The sequence below is a fragment of the Hyperolius riggenbachi genome, chromosome 3, assembly GCF_040937935.1.
Source record: "Hyperolius riggenbachi isolate aHypRig1 chromosome 3, aHypRig1.pri, whole genome shotgun sequence".
Taxonomy (NCBI): domain Eukaryota; kingdom Metazoa; phylum Chordata; class Amphibia; order Anura; family Hyperoliidae; genus Hyperolius; species Hyperolius riggenbachi.
This window is the reverse complement of record NC_090648.1, coordinates 468,994,235-469,019,068: the sequence shown is the minus strand read 5'-3', so window position 1 is coordinate 469,019,068 and position 24,834 is coordinate 468,994,235. Positions and strand designations below refer to the sequence as shown.

At 46.1% G+C, this 24,834-nt stretch overlaps 1 protein-coding gene across 6 annotated transcripts in view; it reads left to right on the top strand.

The window, feature by feature from the left end:
- The window catches only part of SOX5 (SRY-box transcription factor 5), a 369,889-nt gene that overhangs the window by 178,624 nt on the left and 166,431 nt on the right, over positions 1-24,834 (top strand). For all 6 annotated transcript variants that reach the window (XM_068277989.1, XM_068277987.1, XM_068277990.1 and 3 more), the window contains one exon: positions 20,574-20,660. In XM_068277989.1, coding sequence (XP_068134090.1) covers positions 20,574-20,660 — 87 coding nt within the window. The remainder of the gene's footprint in view (positions 1-20,573; positions 20,661-24,834) is intronic.

Below are 24,834 nucleotides of genomic sequence, written 5' to 3'. Positions count from 1 at the left end.
ATCCACCTATACAATGTACTTGCTTGTATTTTATCTGGTTCGCCATCACTCCTCACAACCGACAGTAAACTTGACTTATGCCAGGACCAATCGACGATTGGTACAGGGGATACTTTAATTACTAAATCTGCCTGAAACGTATCATCAGAAGTTTATGAATGCTGATTGGATGAGTGTGAAGGAAGAATCTGTTGAACATACAATCATGATAGAGTAGTAACTTTGCGATCTGTGGCAGTGGAGTTGATTGGATTTTGGCTGAGATGTGATTGAAAGCTGAGATTGCTGTAGGGACAATGATCTATAGTACCTGAGCATTTTGAATGGGGAGGATTGGTCGTCTATCAGATTGGCCCACTGTTGAAATTTGTGTAGGCCAACTTGATATCGCCTGAACCTGTTTCAACCAGATGTGTATGTGGTCAGCATCGACTCTCGAATCCTATTTAACAACAATTAGCTGATTGATATATATCTTTCGCTTCCATCGTAGCTGATTGCTTGTATATGTAGTACGGTATGTTACAACTATTCCTGTCCATAGCATCTTTTTATTGTATTGTTTGAAAGCTCAAAGTGTATGTTTAGGCAATTAATTTTTGAGGCTCTGCATTTCTAATGATTGCTAAGCTTCATAATAAAGACAGTCACTGTTTAAATGGTCTTCTGAGTGGAGCGTCACATGACTTTGCTGTAGAATAAACTATATTTACCAGCATGCTGGGCAATATACGCAACTGACAGTTTTTACGGTCTAATTATGCTTTTTGCTGTATGCGTTGTAGCATGTTTTTATTCTCATTATTATTATCTTTTTATTAAAGTAGCCATAACATATTACTCAACATTAAAAAGGGCAGAGAATGTCAAACTGGAGGCGTACAATCCCAGAGATTTAACAAGGCAGAATTGGCGCAGTTAGGCCAAAAGAGTTTCTCTACGACTGATATTGGAATATTGCAAATCTTTTGCAGAATTTTTTTATCACGTGTTAAGAGTAGAGTTTTGCTAATAACTTTGGCAGCACCATTCAGTTTAATAAAATAAAAGAAAAAAATTGGGTTTTCGCCATCATTTAAAGGGTAGGCCTCAAAGTTGTCTGTATCGGAAAAGCCTTGCAGTATTTCACAGGACACTGACCTCCTCCTACAAACTGCAATTACTATTGGATGAAACCACATTAACGAAACACATTGTGGAACTTTTTTCGGTGACTTACAAAAATTGCAATTTGTTTAGTGTTTTTGGTGCTAATTATTCTCTGAGCTGTGCAGTTTGCATAATTAAAATATTAGTTCCTATTTTTTTTTTATTTTTATTAATGATTTGTTTAGGATAAACACCGAAGAGAGAAAACACAGATTTATGTTTTGGGGGTTATATATATATTTATTTCTCAATGTAAACAAGTTTACAGTGTCTTGTTTGCTTTTTTCCGATGTTTATTTTGCCTTCGAAAATGTTTTTGACGGTTTAATATTTCATTATTTTCAGCTAAAACAATTAACCATTGACGTGTCTGACAGCTGACTCTGTTGTAGGGATTAGCATGTCATTATCTCTATGGAAGAATTTGGCAATGTTTGAATGGGGTGTTCAGTGTATACGTGATTTGGGGGTGAGTGCGTTTGGAATTCGAATTAAATAGATTGTAGGGTACAGATTGCACCTGCGATGTTTGTTTGATTGCAGGATAATTTGATGGGTTATCCTAAATCTAAATTCACTCCTATTTGGGTAGAACTGACAAATGGCGAATACGCCACACAAATATGATTTTGGGATTTTTTTTTTATTTATTTTTTTTTTATCTGGATTTGGATAAGTAGGAAATTATGCTGTTTTGCCCCAGTGATGCCCATTTGGCAGTGGAATATTTTGAGGGATGCTTATCTCTGTGTAGAGGGGCTCTGATCATATTAAAAGCTGTCACAGTTCCTCAATGGAAAACGCGTTTTTATTCCCCGTCATGGGCCGGCCACTCTGCGGAGGGCGAAGCTGTCCTGCGGCGTGCCCGCTGTGTGCAGAAGTGGCAGAATGTTGGCACATTTTTCCAGGTTGCATTGTTCCAGATGACGGGATCAGTCTTAGGAGAGAGGTTGGCACGCCGAGAGAGGCAGCGCGGTGACTGAGCGCCAGGATGTCACTTTAACAATACTTGGCTGCGACGGACAGCCATTCACCGCTGGGTATTGCCGTTGGCGCTGATGCGAGGAAGCATATGTGAGGAGCAGAAACTTGGGTAAAGCGGACACATACGCCGTATAAATACATCGTGCCACACAGCGGGCTTAACCTCTCCGGCGCCAGAATGTTTGCCCAAGGCTCGCCCGTCTCGTGGCTTGTATAAAAAAGAAAAAAGCTAGTTGTTTGTCTGTCATACCGGGAAAATAATGAACTCCAAAGATTGTTCAGTAAATTCCGGAGTCTGACTGTTTCTTTGCACTTCTGTCTTATTCTATCTATATATGATCAGTTCTCCAACGTTACTTACTCTACAGGCCCCACACTGCTCCATCCATACCAGCTCATACTCTCTCCTTACCTCCCCCCACCCTACTTACTCTGCAGGCCTCTCCAATCTCCCACCCTTTCTCTCCTCCATCCACTCCAACTCATACTCTTCCCCCCCCCCCACCTTACAGGCCTCTCTATCCTCCCACCCTTTCTCTCTTCCATCTACTCCAACTCACACTCTCCTCCATACATTCTCATTCCCTCCCCCACCTTACTACAGCCACAGGCCTCTCCAACCTCCCACCCTCCATCCACTCCAACTCATACTCTCCCACCATACTTCTTTCCCTCTCCCACCTTACTACAGCCACATGCCTCTCCAACCTCCCACCCCTTCTCTCTTCCATCCTCTCCAACTCATACTCTCCCCCCATACTTCTTTCCCTCTCCCACCTTACTACAGCCACATGCCTCTCCAACCTCCCACCCCTTCTCTCTTCCATCCTCTCCAACTCATACTCTCCCCCCATACTCCTTTCCCTCTCCCACCTTACTACAGCCACATGCCTCTCCAACCTCCCACCCCTTCTCTCTTCCATCCTCTCCAACTCATACTCTCCCCCCATACTCCTTTCCCTCTCCCACCTTACTACAGCCACAGGCCTCTCCAACCTCCCACCCCTTCTCTCTTCCATCCTCTCCAACTCATACTCTCCCCCCATACTTCTTTCCCTCTCCTACCTTACTACAGCCACATGCCTCTCCAACCTCCCACCCCTTCTCTCTTCCATCCTCTCCAACTCATACTCTCCCCCCATACTCCTTTCCCTCTCCCACCTTACTACAGCCACATGCCTCTCCAACCTCCCACCCCTTCTCTCTTCCATCCTCTCCAACTCATACTCTCCCCCCATACTTCTTTCCCTCTCCCATCTTACTACAGCCACATGCCTCTCCAACCTCCCACCCTCCATCCACTCCAACTCATACTCTCCCCCCATACTCCTTTCCCTCTCCCACCTTACTACAGCCACATGCCTCTCCAACCTCCCACCCCTTCTCTCTTCCATCCTCTCCAACTCATACTCTCCCCCCATACTTCTTTCCCTCTCCCACCTTACTACAGCCACATGCCTCTCCAACCTCCCACCCCTTCTCTCTTCCATCCTCTCCAACTCATACTCTCCCCCCATACTCCTTTCCCTCTCCCATCTTACTACAGCCACATGCCTCTCCAACCTCCCACCCTCCATCCACTCCAACTCATACTCTCCCACCATACTCCTTTCCCTCTCCCATCTTACTACAACCACATGCCTCTCCAACCTCCCACCCCTTCTCTCTTCCATCCTCTCCAACTCATACTCTCCCCCCATACTTCTTTCCCTCTCCCACCTTACTACAGCCACATGCCTCTCCAACCTCCCACCCCTTCTCTCTTCCATCCTCTCCAACTCATACTCTCCCCCCATACTCCTTTCCCTCTCCCATCTTACTACAGCCACATGCCTCTCCAACCTCCCACCCTCCATCCACTCCAACTCATACTCTCCCACCATACTCCTTTCCCTCTCCCACCTTACTACAGCCACATGCCTCTCCAACCTCCCACCCCTTCTCTCTTCCATATGCTCCCGCATACTCTCTATACTCTCACCTTTCATCACCCACCCTACTTACTCTACAGGCCTCTCCAACCTCCTAGTCTCTTCCATGTACTCCAACTCCTACACCCCATACACTCTTCTCCCCTCCTACACATTTCTTTTACTCCCCATAATTCTCTGTCTCTTACCCTTAACACCAATCTCTCCTCTCACAGTCACTTTCTGATTTCTCTGATGTTGTGGCACAGTTGCAACAAATCCTTCAGGTATCCCGGGCCTAAGTCGTGTAGTAATTGAATATTCGCACGCTCTATCTATCTTCTTTAGCCACACCCCACCTCTTCTTTCTCATCCATACCTTTTAGATCTGTCTTGCGCTTCCCCCCCTAACCCCTCCCCCATGCACACATACACACACTTTCATTTTTAGACCCCTCCCATTTCCTCATTCTCTGCTCACCACCATTTCTTCTTCCGCTCGCCCTTTTACCCCCACAAATGTCTTTATTGTGCCCCTCACATTCCGCTCCTCTCTCTCTACTCCTTCCCTCTCTCTGTTTCTCTCCTTCACCTCCCCTTCTCTCCCCTCCCAATCACTCCCCCCTCCTCCATTCTTCCTCCTCCCCTCTCCCCCCTCCCTTCCTCAGTACTCAGTGCACAGGGTAATAGTCTGCGGCTTATCCGCACACTGCTCTGTTTGTGCCAGGATTATTATATGGAGAAGGAAGAGAATTGCATCTAGTGAGGAGTGTAAGTGCTTTCCAAATTGAGCCTCTTATTGTTCAGCCATGGAGACAGCGCTCTGATAAACGTGGCTTGTTGCCATCCTTCACTGCGCGCCTCTTCTCGTCTCCTCCACTTATATTTTTACCTAACGGAGGACCTGTCTGCGAGGCGGTCGCCATCTGCCCGGCTGCCACTTACCTGTCTCCATCGCTCTCTTGTCCCCTCTTCCACACTCATAGTTGCCCAACCGAACCCATTGCCGTTGTTGTGCTCCTCGTCGCAGGCAGGGCGCCCGTAAGGTTTTGGAACGAGAACCCCTTAATGCGTTTCCCCGTCACATTACTAAACTAACAGTGACTGCCATCGTTGCTGGTCCTTACCGATCATTCCCCACTTCACATCATATTACATTACATAGCCCTACAAATAATTTATGTATTATTTTTCTCCTAACATTTTCATTTGGCATCTGTGAGGTTACAAATAAACTCATATGCTGCCTATATGTGGAATGTGTCTATTCTCTCCATGGCTTGGAAAAGGCTTCACAAAGCTCGCCAAAAACTCTTCAGTTTGGAGAATTCAGATGTGCGTTTTTCTATTTCGTATAATACAGAACCCAACTGAAAGATGTAGAAGGGGTTTGGTGGTTCCAAGAGCACCTAAACAAGAAGTAGAGAGAGAGAGACCAGGAGCCCAATGGTGCAGTATTATTAGGTATAAGGGGCCGAAAGTATATACGATTATATACTCACAAAGGTGGGTTGCAGTTCCTGCAACCACTGTATAAGCCTGCAGGGAATTCACCATCCCAGCTCGGCTCTCCAGGTCCTGCTGGATACTGAATGCTCTCCTGTAGAGTGTTAAAACTTTAAAACATAGCGTGTAAATGAGAGGTAATCGCTTACCTCTGCAGAAGACACAGACACCAGTTCAACTGGAAAAACAGTTATTCAAAAAATTGACAACACGTTTCGCGGATCATGGCCCGCTTCCTCAGGTCAATACTCCTTATGCTGCTAAGGCATTTTTGTAGAGTGGGTGACACTGTGGGCCAGCGCTCTCAACTTTGCACTAATGTCCCCACATTGAGTCCTGCTCTGTATAGAGTTTGTGTTTTCTCCTGGTCTTAGTCTGAGTATTCCCCATTTGCTTCAGTTTCTAATCAGCCCAAAACGAAAGCCTTGTAGACGCATACAAGGCATGTTGAGTTCAGTACCTGATCAGCACTATCCTGCACCCCGCAGGATAGCGCTGATCGGGTACTGAACTCAACATGCCTTGTATGCGTCTACAAGGCTTTCGTTTTGGGCTGATTAGAAACTGAAGCAAATGGGGCATAGGGCCGACAGAGCGGTGCGATTGTGGCGGGGGAGTTGAGTGGGGACAACAAAGCTCATGACCGACCAAATTGATCTGCCCAGCTGATCGCTGGCCGAGGCGTCCGTATTTTTCGGCTATTGCCAGCACTTTAATTACAGTGATTTTATTGTAATTCCATATGCGCCATTATAGCCATAATGAACATTACGGTCTATGGTTGTACCCAAATCAGGTGCAGTGCTGCGCTGAGTGGGAAACGACCTGACATTTTGCAGAGACATCAGGGGCCGCTGTGCTCGTGAGTTTCGTCTAGCCTGTATTATAAGTTTTATGGGCTCTTTCCACTGTGGTAAGCGGCTGGGGGGGGGGGGGGGGGATAGCAATGCAGTCATTTTTCCACCGCACTTGCTTGGCTACTTTTGCTCCGATTGCAGTACAATTGAAAAGTCTCGTTCAATTGCAGTGAACGGTAGTCAAGTAAAGAATGCAGCATGTGGTGCATTTGCGATAAAAAAGCATAACACATCACGGCACAGTAGTGGGCAGGGAGCACTGCGATCTGCTTGACATAACCGGTGCCCTTGCAATGGGCAAATCACATTAGCTCGGGAAATCCCACATGTCCCTGCTGACACTTTGTTGTCAAGAGGCTAAACTGGTTATCTGGTCTTATTTACCCGATACAGAACGTACATCACCAATTGTCAAAAAGTTAGTAAGATCTGTGTTCACAGCAGGGATACCATAGTTGGCTGCTTTTCACTCCTCCGTTGTCATAGCGCTAATGTATTATTAGGCAGAACTCTTCCAAACTCCCCAAAGATTGAACAGGCCTCAAACAACTCTGTGTGCTGAACTGCCACTTGCTGCTGTGCCAGTGTTTAACTTTTAAGTGCTTCAGGCCAATTTATTTTAGCACTTTTTTTATTTCTTATTTGCTACATTTCCTGGCCTCTAATTAGTACTGATGTAATATGTTTGCGGCCACTTGTCACTAGGGACAGTGTGAGGACTTTTGCTTTCCATTTCTATATTTTCTGCAAGTACAGAGAGATCAAAACATTCCAAGAATTTACAGCACAAGTTGTTCTGCTGACTAAAGTCAAAGCAGTGCACTTATCTCAAATGAAATAACTATTGAAGCTGCTAATGTGTTAAAGGCCTGACAGCCCTTTTCTCAGCACCTGTTTTGTGTGACAGAGGCTTCTGTAGCTAAGATAAATTTCTTTGAGTTTAGGTCACATGACTAGAAGCAACAACCTACAGAAACTAAAGTTCAGTGTTTGTGGTTGCTGCTGCCTAGATTGCATCATCCCAGAGGAGCTTACACTCTAAATGCCCTCACCACAGTCACTGTTATACATTTATATAGCTCTGACATATTCCACAACGCTGTCCAGAGATCACTGATCCATTCACATCAATCTATGCACCAGAGAAGCTCACACTGTAACATCCTTACTTCTGTCACACATTGGTATTATCATACATTGATATAGTCCACAGTGCTGAAGAGGAGGATAATTGTCATGCAAGTTCGATAATCCTTGGCCTGGATAGTTTTAGGCTATCTTATCTGAGAATCTAGTGAATTTACAGCAACCCTACATCATCGTTTAGCGATCCACCAAGGAGGATTGCCAAATGGTGAATGAGGGAGTTCTGTCCTTGTCACTGCAAAATGCGAGCAATCCAATTTTTCACACCGAAATGCACCTCGTGTAAAAGGGCCTAATGCTGGCCACTAATGATCCAATCTTTTTTATCCAATTTTACCAAATCTATGTAGTAAAAGGGTAAATTGAGTGAATTTACTGAATGGACAATTTATCAGTTTCTTATATTACATAGAAATGGTAAGATTGGATGAAAAAGATTGAATCATTAGTGGCCACCAATACTCCCTTTTCCACTAGGTGCATTTTGGTGCAAAAAATCAGATTGTCCGCGTTTTGTGGATCGCTTCGGCACCGCAATGAGCATGTAAATTGCGGCGCTGTTTTTCTGCTAGTGCGATTAAATTTGTCACCAATTCTCCGTCATTGGCCTGCTCTATTTTTTGTGCATTTGCGCTTCTATACTTTTGTATAGGGATCGCAGGAAAATCGTGTACCAATCGCTATGGGATTTTCCTCATGATTAGGCTATTCAAACTATTTTCCCACTGAGTTCTTTTTTTTTTTACTCCCATTGGAAATCACAAATGCACCACAATCGCGATTGCTGGGAGATGGAAATAGCGTAGTAGTGGAAATAGAAGGAAACGCGATCGCATTTCCTCCTGGAAAAGGGCCCTAAGGCAGCATTGTTAGCCTGCGCAGACTGGGAGCTGCTGACAGGAGTCAATGTCTATATAATGTATAGGTGGCTTGTGGGTAATTTTTTTCCTGTCACATTCTGTCACGCTCCCTCTGTTGAACATTTCAATTAGCAGATTGCCAGAAGATTTCTTTTTTTTTCCCCCTCCTCGCACTTTCCAGCAGAAATTTCCTGGGATAATCCCTTCTCCGTGTCTCCGCGCTGAGCGTCTCCTGACAGTTTTTCGTAGTCGTCGTCGGCGATTATCCTGCAGATTTCTCGGAAGACCTGCGGGTGACGGAGAGGGGAGGAAGAAAAAAAATACCTCAGAAAAGCTGATAACTGCCGCTTTAAGGCTGAGAGTCTCCTGTTCCTTTCTGAGCGCTCCATGGTGAATATTTTGTCTAGCTGCAGGGGAAAAGCTTTGTCACACAGTCCACTGACAATAGACTTAAAAGTAAAATGCTTCTCCTCAGATGCCTGGAGGTAGAGCAGGCCATTGTCTGAGAACAATGGCCTTCTGTGCCTGCATTCCAGCATCACATAGGTTTGTCAGCCTTTAATAAGTGACAGGCTGCGCTTGCAAAAAGCCACATTCCCTGCCCTTTCCGCCCGTTCTGCAAGAATGCCGGGCCAAAACACAGACTAGAATATCAGCTTTTATTTTCTGAGTGCGCCTGTGAAAAAAACATGCCTTCTTCGGGCTGCATACCGTACATGGCGGAGAAAAACGTTCCGCAATTCTCGTGACCCCCTCCCCTTCCCGGCCTCTCAATGCTTTATGCATTGTTTTGTTATTTTTATTGTTGTTATATTGCCACATTCTACAGCCATATACTGAGGACTTAAGAGGCCATTGTTTAACCTGCGGTGCTTAGACTCCAGTAACTTCACCATAGTCATATTATTATTATTTACTTACAGATGAAACTTGGAAAATTATTAGAATATCATGCCAAAGTCCATTTATTTCAGCAATTCAATTTAAAAGGTGAATTTAATATATGACTATATAGACTTATATCATGCAAAGCACGGTGGTGTAGTGTATAGCACTCTCGTCTTGCAGCACTGGGTCCCTGGTTCGAATACCAGTTAGAGCACTATCTGCATTGAGCTTGTATGTTCCCGCTGTGTCTGCGTGGATTTCCTCCGGGCACTCTGGTTTCCTTCCACATCCTAAAAACAGGCAGATAAGTTAATTGGCTTCCCTCTAAATTGGCCTTAGACTAGGAAACATACACTACACGATACGTACATAGACATATGACTGTGGTAGGGATTAGATTGTGAGCCCCTCTGATGGACAGTTAGTGACAAGACAATATACTCTGTACAGCGCTGCAGAAGATGTCGGTCCTATATAAATAATACGTATAATTACCCTGCGTTCCATAGGTGCTTAGACTCCAAAAACTCTCAATAGCCACACTCAGTACTATTATACGCTTATATAGCTCTTATGTAGTCTAAAATGCTATATAGACATCATTGATCCAATCTCATCTGTCTTTACCAGAGGAGCTTACACTCTAAAAGTTACTCACCTTAGTCACTAAATGTCCTCACCATAGTCACACTCAGTATTGTTATACAGTTATGTAGCTCTGATAAATTATGTTAAGTTGTACAGAGATCACTGATCTAATCATATCAGTCTCTGCACCAGAGGAGCTTACATGCTAATGTCCTTACCACTGTAGCTACCCACTATGATTATTTTAAACTTCTGTAACTGTTGATCTATTGCACAGGGCTTTATGGAGATCACTACTCAATCCATACCAGCCTGTATACCAAAGGAGCTTACATTCTAATGTCTTCTGCAGACATACACTAATATTATTATACACTTAGATAACGGTCACATGTGAGCACTGACCATTTCATATCTCTGCTTTCGAGAGGCTTATACTCGAGTGATATTCTGGTGGAGTGTGGAGGGATGGGTCACCTCCTGCATTGTTATACCATATGCTGTATGAGATCTCCCAGGCATGGTTGCTGGCTCTCTTTCTGCCCATGCTGATTGCCACGCTAGGCCTTAGTTGTCCAGTAAAGTTTCCCGTTTTGATCTGTTCAGATAAAAGCCTCCAAAATTATCTTTTTCTCTCCTCCATAACTCTGCCGTGTCCATTAATATATCTGGCAGATCACAAAACTTTAATAAAGGTCACGTCCTCTGGGTTAGGACCTCAGCAGCTCCAGTTTGGGAAGCCATGAACAGGCGCTAATAAATATTTCTGCAGCCATCGTGTAATTAAAAGCAACGGGCCCTACGTCCTGCGGGGCATGATCTGTCTTGTTAACCCTTCTGCTGCCTCGGGCCGCCCAGAAGCCCTCAGCATCGGAGGTGCTGAAAGGGTCTCGGCCCTGGAGATGGCGAGAAGGTCTTCCTTATCTGTTCTTTTCTCTTTCTGTGGGAAAATTAACCAGGTTGTAGTAATTGTCTGTCCTTCAGAACAGCTCGTTGCTTTGATAAGTTAACAGGCGGTGGGATTTTATGTTCCTAGCGGGGGGCTTTGTCATGTCCAAACAATGCCGCACGCACATAAACAGCAGCGCCGGGGCAATTGCCGTAGACTTTCTTAGAAGGGGAATATTAAACGCCGGCATTGTTATTAAGCCGAATCATATTGGGACACTTATCTGGCAGAGTCTATTTTCTTTTGCTGAATGGCGGAGTCATAATCACGGTTTTGAAAGCGCTCGGTAATTGTCAGTCGGCTCAGCTCTGACATGAGTATACAATTACATTGTTGAATTCACTCAATTGTCCTCCACATTTGAATAGCATTTTTGTGTGTGCTGGGATCGGGGGGCGGGCGCAGCGGCGCAGGTCAGCCTAGCAGAATCGAATGTCAAAATAGCATGGCTCGGGGGGGAGGGGGGTGCAGCGCTGGAAATTTGGTGATCAGACAGGTCTTGTGCACACGTACACATGCAGTGGACACGCCCACAACATGGTGAGAAGGTTAAACTGCACATGGGGTGTAAACAAACTTTACAAAAGTTTTTTTTTTTACTGTTTGCTGTTTAACTTTTCTCTTTGTGTGCCTTGTGTACACTCTGCAGGTTTGTGCTTGTGTCTCTTTGTGTATATAGAGACTCTCGGACCATTGGTGTGAATTGAATTTTCTGTTTAAAGTGGGAAGACCAGCAGTTGAATGTTAAGCTGGGTACCCACGCTAAGATTAAATCGCGGAACACAGACGATCATTCCACAATCTAGCTTTCAACATCAAAAGCGATGTGATGCGAACGGTCATTTAAATTAAACGAATAGTCAATTAACTTGAGCAGAAAAAAATGATTTCGCTGGAACGATTGTTTTAAAGTAAATGGGAACCGCATTTTTAAAAAAATGAACCAAATACTTACCTAAGGAGAGGGATGGCTCTGGGTCATATAGAGCCTTCCGTCTCCTCTCTCGGTGCTCTCTATCCTGTGCTGGCTCCCCCCTCCCCCTGAAAGGGTATTTGGAAGTCTTCAGGAGCTGTGTCCTCACGAAGACGTGCGGGTGCGGCTCCATACTGCACAGCCGTGAGCGTGCAAGAGAGCGTGCTTGCGCAGGCGCAGTACAGGGCCGCCCTTCTTCAGGAGCACTCGGGCTCCCTGAAGACTTCTGAAGCCTCCTTTGGCCGAGTAAAGCAGTATTTGACTAAATTAGTCAAATACTGCTACCGGGCGAGCCAGCACCGGAACGAGGGGACCATGAGAGGAGCGGGAAGGCTCTATAGGACCCAGAGCCTTCCCTCTCCTTGGGTAAGTATCTGTCTCATTTTTTTTAAAATGCAGTTCCCATTCACTTTAAGGAACAAGCGTCGCAGTACATCGGGCCCTCTGTTAACATTGCTTAACCAATTTTATTTTAACCATGGTTACGCGATGTCACACAGAATGAACGATCGTCTGTTAAAATAATAGGTGAAATCTTGCCGTGGGTATGTACTATTAGTAAAATAACAATGAAGTGGTTCTGATTTTGGAGAGCTGATCATTTTGGGGTTTAAGGTTTTTACACCAGGAATTGCCCCCCCGATTTTTAGGATCGACATTCTTGTACTGACTGATCTCGTCTCATGACCACACACACTCGCCTGTCTTTGATTAGTAACATTCAATGGAATCATCATGTTGTAGTTGAATCATTCCTCAACGAATACCCAAATTTCAGTTGGAGTTTTTCTCCTGCTGATTTCATGGTCATCGATTGAACACTATCCCACACCACCACTTCAAGCAGCAAGCAATGGACGTGCATCAGGTTTTGTAGATTGGTTGGACTGAACTTTTTCTTGACCAGATCCAGTTGAGTGAAGGAATTCTCAGGCATTCAGCAGATTTCAGCAACATCTCATGTAACTGGGTGAAGCTATGGAAGACAAAGTATTATCATTATTATTTAGTATTTATATAGCGCAGACATCTTCCACATTGCTGTACTGAGTATATTGTCTTGTCACTTAAAGCAGACCTGAACTCAGTCAGAACTTCCTCTCTATAAGGAACAGCATATAATATAATTGAAGACAAAAGAAGGGGCACCGCTTCGTAAAATTCCTTTATTCCGGTGGGGGAAGTAGCAGGTACACAGCAGTGGGGGTGGAAAGAGCCTGACAGCTGTTTCGCTGGTTTAAACCAGCTTCTTCAGAGGCAGAGTGTACACTCAGGCTAAACTGTCTAAATACATACAGGGTGCATTTCTCTGTGTTTTTTTTTCCTGTCCTGTGCAAGAGTTCAGGTCCACTTTAACTGTATCTCAGAGGGGTTTACAATCTAACCTACCATAGACTAATCCATTTAATTAAAACTATATGGTCATTCTAAAGGTGTCCACTTATGGTACAATTTCTCGAACGATTGACCAGCTGATCCAATCATTGCGATCAATGGGAAACAATCATTTGGGCCACGCAGCAGAGGGGAAAAGGATGAGCATAGTTTGGAAATTCGTATTAATGGAGTGATCAAAAGAACGATTATTTGTTGTGGATTGGCACCAGTTAGGCCTTCTTCACATCATAAATCACAATGGCTGACGCCAGCGTTTTGCGATTTTGTGCGAGGTTTTTTTTTTTTAACGCCTCCCGGCGCTTACCTGCGCGTTACTGGGTTTTTTTGTACATCACTTTTCTAAGCACTTTTGCAGAATGATTTGTTTTGTTTTTTTCACTTCCTGACGCAAGTCAGGAAGTTAACTCTTTGACCCGAGAAAGAATACAATGTATTATTTCTTAAAAAACGCAGGGGAAATCGATATACAAAGCGTTGTTTTAAGCACTTTGCGATTTCCCTATACCTTCAATTACAGGTAAATCTCCCTCAAAATGGTACAGGCAGCGCTTTGGTGCAAACGCCCTTAAGGTGCGTACACACATGCGACTATAGTCGTTTGCAACGATCTTTCCCCGATCTTTACCAACGACGATCGTTACAAAAAACAAACCACCGACTATTAAGGCAAGCGACGAACGAGCCAAATCGCTACAAAAGAAAGTTCTGTCTCGGCGAATTTTAACCAACGACGATCGTTTGCAAAAGTAGTACATCGTTGGAAACGGTCGTTCGTACTAGGCTTGACATGCGCATTTCACAATTTCTCTGTGAAACTTCTCATTTTTATGCGCAGGCGCAATAGTTGCTTTACGTGATGTAACGTTCGTTCTAACGATCAGATTGTTACACACCTTTTAAAACTATCTTTACTTAGGTCGTTCTTTCATCAATTAAAAGTTCGTTCGTCGTTCTCAATGAACGATCGTTGTCGCATGTGTGTACGTAGCATTAGTGTGAACAAGCCCTAATGGTACCCTATGCGATCACTCGGGAAATTGTACAGCTAATGGGCACCTATAAATGGACCACTTTCTGATCCAGCAGACAGACAGGTTGGTACTGCCTAGTGTAAACTTGCTGCATGCTGCAGATCGTCTGTGCCTCTCAGCAGCCAGTGCCCAGATGTTGCAGCTGAGTGATCTGCCAGTTAAATAATTTCTATAAATGACTATCCAATCAGCATCTGTGGTTTCCATGACAGCTCAGTAGATCATGTGACTCCTCACAGCCACAGCCGCCTGCAGGTTTTCCTTGCAGTGCAGTCGGATGTGCTGTGAAGCCTTGTGTGGCTCAGCAGACTATTATAGTGCTAATCTTGCTAATGCAGTCTTGTCTTTTCTATGTAGAAAGAACAGGATCTGGATCTCAGGGTCAGAGATTTCCCAGCAAGTCTGTAATGTGTAAATTGCTCTCTGTCGCCCTCTGTGGAGCTCTGCACTACTCACTCACTATTGCTCATATCTATGAGAACTTATGCAGGAGCATGTGATCACTTTGGTCAGGTGATATGCAAGTCTCTGATTTTGCTAGCCATGATCCTGTGATAAAGCAGGATGTGATCACAGCAAATCAGAGCTTTGCTAATCTATCAGCTGATCAAACAAATCACATGCTTGTCCATGAATTCGAAATATGACCATCACTATTGCTCACTACTGCCTCATATGTGGCTGATCCTCTAACAGGGCTGAAGTAAGGCAGGTCGTTGCTACCAAATGAGGACATGCTTTCTGCTGTTCAGTGATGATATCACAGTGTTCTTGTCCAATCACTTTATAGAGCCCTTCTTAAAGGAGAACTGTGGTGAGAGGTATATGGAGGCTGCCATATGTGTTACTTTTTAAGCAATACCAGTTGCCTGGCTGTTCTGCTGATCCTCTGTCTCTAATAGTATTAGCCACAAACCCTGAACAAGCATGCAACAGATCAGGTGTTTCTGACAATTTTGTCAGATCTGACAAGATTAGCTGCATGCTTGTTTCTGGTGTGATTCACACTACTGCAGGCAAGTAGCTCAGCAGGGCAGCCAGGCAACTGGTATTGCTTAAAAGGAAATCAATATGGCAGCCTCCATATACCTCTCACTACAGTTCTCCTTTAAGTGTATTGTATAGGCTTGTAGGCACAATGGATGTGCAGCACATGGCGAGATGTGCAACTTGGTTTTGGAACTTCTATCAAAATAGATTTATGTTTAACTCCTGATTGCTGTTACTCAGTTACTCAGGGGTTTTGTGCATTGCAGGTTTTACATATGTTTAAAAATAAATTGTAGTGAAATTAATGTAATGAGTATTCTGAAAATGTATCACTGGTGGTGACATCTTTAGTGGTGTTAGGAGCAGCTCTGTGGAATGTTTTACTGACAGTTCTGAAACCAGTTGAAAATGTACCTGGTCACAGAATAATTCAGATGCAGCAAGTGTGTAGAGTCAAGAACTCAGGTGTGCAGAGATTTCGCCACTGGTTTTGAGAAAAAGAAGGATCCTGCAGGGGGAAGGGGAGCCTCTGGCTATGAGTAGGTCAGGTGTGTAGAGCTGGGGACTCAAGGTGCAGAGATCAGAACTGGATACCCCGTAAAAGAGAAGAAACCATGTACGAAACATCAGTTGTGGGTGGAGTGAGTGCTTAAAGGGAACCAGAGACGATGCACCCTCATGTATTTTACCATATATATCAGTGGGAACATTAGAGAAAACACCTACCCTGCTCTCTGTTTCATTCTGCACTGCACAGCTTGCTTCTAATCAGCCCTGATAAAATCACCGACTGAGCATTCAGTCTGGCTTTGTTCAGGAATATTTATAGCTGAGTCTGTCTTCTCTGATGTCGTTTCAAGCCCAAGCCTGCCCCCTTGTGGCTCTGCTCAGGAATCATTATAGTTGAGTCATTATAGCAAAGCCAGACTAAATGCCCAGTCGGGGATTTTATCAGGTCTGATAAGAAACAAGCTGTGCAGTGCAGAATGAAACAGAATGCATGGTAGGTGTTTCCTCTAATGTTCCCACTGATATATATGGTAAAATACATGAGCATGCTTCGTCTCTGGTTCACTTATGTGGGTGGACCTAAATAAAGAGATTGTTGTGCGGAGCTGTATTGGGGATAGAGGAAATTATGCTGGTGTATACAGTAGAATATTAAAGCGGGACAGCTGTAGTTTCTGTGACTGTCACTAGTTATCCTCCTATGTGCTGCTGTCTCCTCGCTCTCTGCTGTGCAGCAGGCAGTGCTGCAGTCTCCTCCCTCTGTGCTGTGCAGCAGGTGGTGCTGCCGTCTCCTCGCTCTGTGCTGTGTAGCAGGCGGTGCTGCCGTCTCCTCACTCTGTGCTGTGGAGCAGGCGGTGCTGCCGTCTCCTCGCTCTGTGCTGTGGAGCAGGCGGTGCTGCCGTCTCCTCGCTCTGTGCTGTGTAGCAGGCGGTGCTGCAGTCTCCTCACTCTGTGCTGTGTAGCAGGCGGTGCTGCAGTCTCCTCACTCTGTGCTGTGCAGCAGGCGGTGCTGCTGTCTCCTCACTCTGTGCTGTGGAGCAGGCGGTGCTGCTGTCTCCTTACTCTGTGCTGTGGAGCAGGCGGTGCTGCCGTCTCCTCGCTCTGTGCTGTGGAGCAGCCGGTGCTGCCGTCTCCTCGCTCTGTGCTGTGGAGCAGGCGGTGCTGCCGTCTCCTCGCTCTGTGCTGTGTAGCAGGCGGTGCTGCCGTCTCCTCGCTCTGTGCTGTGTAGCAGGCGGTGCTGCCGTCTCCTCGCTCTGTGCTGTGTAGCAGGCGGTGCTGCCGTCTCCTCGCTCTGTGCTGTGTAGCAGGCGGTGCTGCCGTCTCCTCGCTCTGTGCTGTGTAGCAGGCGGTGCTGCCGTCTCCTCGCTCTGTGCTGTGTAGCAGGCGGTGCTGCCGTCTCCTCGCTCTGTGCTGTGTAGCAAGCGGTGCTGCCGTCTCCTCGCTCTGTGCTGTGGAGCAGGCGGTGCTGCCGTCTCCTCGCTCTGTGCTGTGGAGCAGCCGGTGCTGCCGTCTCCTCGCTCTGTGCTGTGGAGCAGGCGGTGCTGCCGTCTCCTCGCTCTGTGCTGTGTAGCAGGCGGTGCTGCCGTCTCCTCGCTCTGTGCTGTGTAGCAGGCGGTGCTGCCGTCTCCTCGCTCTGTACTGTGGAGCAGGCGGTGCTGCTGTCTCCTTACTCTGTGCTGTGTAGCAGGCGGTGCTGCTGTCTCCTCGCTCTGTGCTGTGTAGCAGGCGGTGCTGCCGTCTCCTCGCTCTTTGCTGTGGAGCAGGCGGTGCTGCCGTCTCCTCGCTCTGTGCTGTGGAGCAGGCAGTGCTGCCGTCTCCTCGCTCTGTGCTGTGGAGCAGGCGGTGCTGCAGTCTCCTCGCTCTGTGCTGTGGAGCAGGCGGTGCTGCCGTCTCCTCGCTCTGTGCTGTGGAGCAGCCGGTGCTGCCGTCTCCTCGCTCTGTGCTGTGGAGCAGGCGGTGCTGCCATCTCCTCGCTCTGTGCTGTGTAGCAGGCGGTGCTGCCGTCTCCTCGCTCTGTGCTGTGTAGCAGGCGGTGCTGCCGTCTCCTCGCTCTGTGCTGTGGAGCAGGCGGTGCTGCTGTCTGCTTACTCTGTGCTGTGTAGCAGGCGGTGCTGCCGTCTCCTCGCTCTGTGCTGTGGAGCAGGCGGTGCTGCCGTCTCCTCGCTCTGTGCTGTGTAGCAGGCGGTGCTGCCGTCTCCTCGCTCTGTGCTGTATAGCAAGCGGTGCTGCCGTCTCCTCGCTCTGTGCTGTGGAGCAGGCGGTGCTGCCGTCTCCTCGCTCTGTGCTGTGGAGCAGGCGGTGCTGCCGTCTCCTCGCTCTGTGCTGTGGAGCAGGCGGTGCTGCCGTCTCCTCGCTCTGTGCTGTGGAGCAGGCGGTGCTGCCGTCTCCTCGCTCTGTGCTGTGTAGCAGGCGGTGCTGCCGTCTCCTCGCTCTGTGCTGTGTAGCAAGCGGTGCTGCCGTCTCCTCGCTCTGTGCTGTGGAGCAGGCGGTGCTGCCGTCTCCTCGCTCTGTGCTGTGGAGCAGGCGGTGCTGCCGTCTCCTCGCTCTGAGCTGTGGAGCAGGCGGTGCTGCCGTCTCCTCGCTCTGTGCTGTGGAGCAGGCGGTGCTGCCGTCTCCTCGCTCTGTGCTGTGGAGCAGGCGGTGCTGCCGTCTCCTCGCTCTGTGCTGTGGAGCAGGCGGTGCTGCCGTCTCCTCGCTCTGTGCTGTGGAGCAGGCGGTGCTGCCGTCTCCTCGCTCTGTGCTGTGGAGCAGGCGGTGCTGCCGTCTCCTCGCTCTGTGCTGTGGAGCAGGTGGTGCTGCCGTCTCCTCGCTCTGTGCTGTGGAGCAGGCGGTGCTGCCGTCTCCTCGCTCTCTGCTGTGGAGCAGGCGGTGCTGCCGTCTCCTCTCTCTGTGCTGTGTAGCAGGTGGTGCTGCAGTCTGCTGTGGCGAGTGTTGTGCTCTCGAATAACACCAGATACTGACCTTGTGCTCCTCCTCTTCCTGTCCAACCAACCACTTACAGAGGTTTATTTTCAGAAAGGTCACTGTACAGCTTCTGAGATTTCACATAACTTGTTGGCAAGCTTCAGATGTCTTGTTTCACAGGTCTGAGCTTGGCTCACATGTGAGAAAGGTCAGGGGTCATTTTCAGAAAGGCTTTGGTCTGTCTTCTATGTATATCAGACAGCCATGTTTGAACTGTGAGTTATGTGACTATAAAAAAATCAGCTAATGGAGACTAGGCCTAGATCATCTGATTACTGCCCATTATATAAAGCCAATCAATCCCTCATTGAATGAAATTCAATTGGATAGTGATCAATTCTGAAACCACATGGCAAACTACATTTCCATAGATTTTCTGCAGTCTATTAAAGAGACAAGAAAGTATAAACAAATGGAAGAAATATCTGCACCTCAATAAATAAACTTCACGAAAGTTGGCCCCACGTGATACAATAACGAGATCCGATTTAATGACAATTTCTGTACAATTTTCAAACAATGTTGTAGGATAGATTGCCATGTACTTGATGTTTTTCAATCAGTGTTTTTTCCATAATTGGGGAAGAGTTGCGCATGTGTGTGATACATTGGTCAGATGTTTCAAATGTTGCAATCAATCAGAAATATGTTTTGTAATTTATATAAAAAAGAATATATATATATATATATATATATATATATATATATATATATATATATATATATATATATATATATATATATATATATATATATATATATATATATATATATATATATATATATATATATATATATACTATTGTGCGTCTTTGGCTAAAAGTATTGGAGGGATAGGATCAGCAGAACAGCCATGCAATCTGCATTCTTTGAAAGGAAATAAATATGGCAGCCTATATATCCCATTTCATATCAGAGGTGCTTTAAAGTTTGGACTTTAAGAGAACCCGAGGTGTGTTTAAGGAATGTTATCTGCATATAGAGGCTGGATCTGCCTATACAGCCCAGCCTCTGTTGCTATCCCAAACCCCACTAAGGTCCCTATGCACTCTGCAATCCCTCATAAATCACAGCCATGCTGTGAGGCTGTGTTTACATCTGTAGTGTCAGTCTCAGCTGCTCCCCCGCCTCCTGCATAGCTCCGGTCCCTGCCCCTGTCCCTTCCCTCCAATCAGCAGGGAGGGAGGGGATGCAGGCGGGGACTGGAGTTCTGCAGGAGGCGGGGAGAGCATCAGACTGACACTATAGAGATAAACACAGCCAGCTCTGACAAGCTGTTTGTCAGCAGCGTGGCTGTGATTTATGAGGGATTGCAGAGTGCAGATGAACCTTAGGTGGGTTTGGGATAGCAACAGAGGCTGGGCTGTATAGGCAGATCCAGCCTCTGTATGCAGATAATATTCTTCAAACCCACCTCGGGTTCTCTTTAAACACTTCCAGGGATGGAGATGTCCTGATTGGGCGTTCTAAGTGTAGGAGCAGCATGACAGAAGGCTCTGTCTCCAAAGGTGTTGAGATGGACTCTGGAGGTTGACCAGGTTATTAGATCCTTTTGATCTAAGATTGTGATGGATGTGATGCAGTTGCAACAAGTCCTTCAGGTATCCAGGGCCCGGATTGTGCAAGGATTTGAATGTCAGTAAGCCATTTCTCCATGTTATGGGTAGCCAGTGGAGTGAGCGGAGGGTTGGCTTACAGTTATTGAGGTCAGTATATACGCGGTGGAGCAAGGTGTGAATCTGGAGCGATGTTTGGAATGCTCAGAGCTGGGGAGAATTGTTACTTCTACACAAAGGTTTCCCTTCCAGGTGTGACGCCCCGACCTCCAAGGCTTCTGCTGAACTCACGCTTTGTCTTCTCCTCTTTACAGAAACGCCCAGCATTGAGAAGCTTTTGTCAAAGGACTGGAAGGACAAGCTGCTGGCCATGGGATCCGGGAATCTGGGCGACATAAAAGGTGAGGAAATCTGATCCGTGTAACCTGCTGGATGGACATCAGTAGCAAGGGTGTTATATCGGCCTTCCCCAGTCCCCAATCCTCTTCCCTCATTGCTGGTACCCGCCCAGCCGGAGCTGTGCTCCGCCCATAACCTATTGAAGAGGATCTGTAACCTCAAAAAATCCCCTGGGGGGTACTCACCTCGGGTGGGGGAAGCCTCCGGATCCTAATGAGGCTTCCCACGCCGTCCTCTGTCCCACGGGGGTCTCGCTGCAGCCCTCCGTGCAGCCGTGACGTAATATTTACCTTCCTGGCTCCTGCGCAGGCGCTCTGACGGCTGTCGGCTCCGAACCACACGGAAATACCCGATCGCCGTCAGATCTGCTCTACTGCGCAGGCGCAAGTTTCCGGCGCCTGTGCAGTAGAGCGGACCCGACTGAGATCGGGTATTTCCGTGTAGTTCGGAGCGGAAAGCAGCCACAGCGCCCCCGCTGGAGCCAGCAAAGGTAAATATTGAAATTACAGTCGGGCCTGTCGCCGGCTGTTCAGAGGGCTGCAGCGAGACCCCCGTGGGACAGAGGACGGTGTGGGAAGCCTCATTAGGATCCGGAGGCTTCCCCCACCCGAGGTGAGTACCCCCCAGGGGATCTTTTTCATGTTACAGAGTCTCTTTAAAGCAGATCTGAACTCCGAACTTCCTCTCTGCTCTAAAAGATAAGCAACAGCATAATAACCTTTACAGAAAAACAATTATTTGTTACAGCTGATAGGAATCCTGCAATAAGCCTGCAGTGTGTCTACCTCCTGCTTTCATGGAAGCAGACATTGTGTTAATATCCTGTTTTTACAAATTAGCTGCTGTGCCGCAGGCGCAGCTGAGAGATCAAATTACAGTTGTGATTAGTCACAGATGAGGGGGAATTAGACAGGCTAAACTCTCTAAATACATACAGGGTGCATGTCTCTGTGTTTTCCTTCTGTCCTGTGCAGGAGTTCAGGTCCACTTTAAAGGGCCAGTGCGCACAACACGGATGTGTCTGGTATGAGTGGACAGACCTTCCTTCTCTCTAGACACATAAAGTGCAGTCCTATAGCCACATTATACTCTGGAGTGTTTCCCCTGTTCTGCAGTGTTAAACTTGTGCTTATAAATAGATACTGTAGTGAAAATAATGTAATGAGTAAAATTGCTTATTTTTTTCAATTTTCATTTATAAACTATTTAGTCAGTGTTTGCCTATTGTAAACTCTTTCCGCGCCCCAATTTACATTCTGAAATGTATCTCAAGTGGCCACCTCTTTAGTCCTGTCAGGTGATCTCAGCAGAATGTTTTGTTACTGAGAGTTCTAAAGCCAGTGCAAAGTATACCTGGTCTAGTAGAATGCACTAGGAGGAGAATCCTGCATAGGTAATCAGCCTAGGCCAGGCATGGGCAAACTTGGCCCTCCAGCTGTTAAAGGAATACTTAAGTCAAACTAAAAAAAATGACTTTTACTCACCTGGGGCATCCCTCAGCCCCCCGAAGCTGGATGGTGCCCTCGCAGCCCCGCTCCGACCGTCCTGTCCCCGCCGGCGGCTACTTCCGGGTTCGGCGACCCGGAAGTAGCCGCCGGCGGGGACAGGACGGTTGGAGCGGGGCTGCGAGGGCACCATCCAGCTTCGGGGGGCTGAGGGATGCCCCAGGTGAGTAAAAGTCATTTTTTTAGTTTGACTTAAGTATTCCTTTAACCAGTTCACCCCCAAGGGTTTTTATCCTAACGGACCAGAGCAATTTTCAGTTGTCAGCGCTCCTCCCTTTTATTCCCTAATAACTTTATTACTACTTATCACAAGAAAATGATCTATACCTCGTTTTTTTCGCCACCAATTAGGCTTTCTGTGGATAGTACATTTTGCTAAGAATTATTTTATTCTAAATGCATTTTAATGAGAAAAACAGAAAAAAAAAGAAAAAAAATCATTATTTCTCAGTGTTCAGCCTTTATAGTTTTAAAATTAAACATTCTCCTGTGGATAAAACAAACACGTTTTATTTGCCCAGTGGTCCCGATAATTAAACCGTTTAGATTATGTCCCTACCACAATGTATGGCGACAGTATATTATTTTGAAATATAAGTGGTTATTTTTCTGTTTGTTCTGGCCATAATTACAAGCCCCTATGTAATAAATTAAAATTAATTTTCCCCCATAAAATATAGAATAAAAAAAGCTGAGTCCCTAAGGCAACTATTTTTTTTTTTTTTAAGCTGATTTTTTTTTTTTTACAAGTGTTTTTTTTGGGGGGGAGGGTTGGAAGTGTAATTTTATTAATGATGTGTATATACTTGAAAATGTATGTATTTTGTAAGTGTAATATACTTTTTGGCCACAAGATGGCGCTGGTGAACACTCATAGGACGTGTTCATTTTTTTTTTTTTTTTTTACACACTTTATTAAACTGTTACATTTCCTGTTTATGTGAATGGACGTAGCCGCTGTTCGCGGTCACATCCATTCACTCCAGGCACTGCGATTGGGTAGAGGACTGTTCAGTCCTCTTCCCCAATCGCCCAGCACGGGATCCCGACGGTAATGGCGGCGGTAGCGGCGGACACACGGCGGTAGCAGCGGCGGGAATGCGCGACGTATTAAAACGTCATGTTGCTGTTAATAGCGGTAAGCATGACGTTTTAATACGTTAGGATGGCGGTAAATGGTTAACAGCTGGAGGGCCAAGTTTGCCCATGCCTGGCCTAGGCTTAAACTCATTGGAAGGCGGGGCTACATACCTCTATATGTCACATGTCACCTCGGGTATCCTTTATGGGGAATTCCTCTGATTTATGTGCTGGGAGTATAATTTCTTACCTAATGAATTCTTATTACAGCTACAGATTTCACACATCCAATTTTACCACCTCCATGTAGTATGAGATTTTGAATACTATGAACAGATTGTGCAGGTAAGCTCTCATACTACATGGAAGAGGTAAAATTGGCCAATCAAAATTGTATGTGTATACCAGGCTCTAGAGGGGTTTGTAGCCTCTGCTCAATCGCAGCCAGAGCTCTGTGTTTAGCTGGTAAATGTTACTGGTAGACAAATAATGGCCCTGTGGCATGGCCTTTGTTTTTTGGGGGTTTTTTTTGTGTTTTTTTTTTTTGCTTGTTTGTTTTTTTAAGCGGACCTGAACTCAGAACATCATCTCTGCTGTAAAAGATGAGCAACAGCATAATAACCTTTAAAGAAAAACATTTCCTTGTTACAGCTGATACATATCCTACAATCAATCTGCATTGTGTCTACTTCTTGCTTTCATGGAAGCAGACATATTGTTAACATCCTGTGTTTAGCAATTAGCTGCTCTGCCTTGGCAGTCAGCTGACACAGCTGAGGGATCAAATTACAACTGGTAATTAGTCACAGATGAGGGGTAATTATACAGGCCAAACTCTCTAAATACATACAGGGTGCATGTCTCTCTGTTTTCCTTCTGTTCTGTATAAGAGTTCAGGTCCACTTTACTTAATATTTTTATTTGTCCCCCTATATGGGGAATTTGGGTGCTGTTGTGTTATACCAGACTATGCCCCGAAGTAGCAAGCCTGGCAGAAGAGCGGGCAGAGCGGTGTGATGCGCAGTCACGTGTTCGCAGTGTGTGTGGAGGAAGCCCCCCCATTGTATTGTATCGTGCGATACTCTCCCCCTAATTGTCGCGCGGAGTCCAGTGCAGAACAATACAGAACAATCCGCCTCCCCGACTCTTCCTCCCGCTGTAGATCACTCCTCTATTGTGCCCTGCGAGTCTGCCGCGGGAAATACTCCCAGAAGTGGGGAATAATTGGCGATTTGCACAGACGGAGCTGTTTAATGTTTCAGTTTGATGTTTCTGTAGTTCTTCAGAGGGTCAGGATTGTTCTGTAACGTTTCGCCATTGTTATGCCGCATTTGAAGTCTTACGTAGAGAACTGCTACTGACTCTAAAATTTAAAAGTTTGCTTTGGCAGAAGAACGGACTTTTTTATCATTACTGTAATTGTCGTAAAGTGAACCCCAGGTGACACTAAACTGATGAGATAAACAATTCTATTTATTCTCCTAGTCCTAAAAATGACTTTTTTTTTAGGTATCCCAGGGTTTTCTTTTCTATTTAAACAATTACAAAGTAGGTTGAATGTTTTATTGTCTCTAATCGGTTACAGCCTATG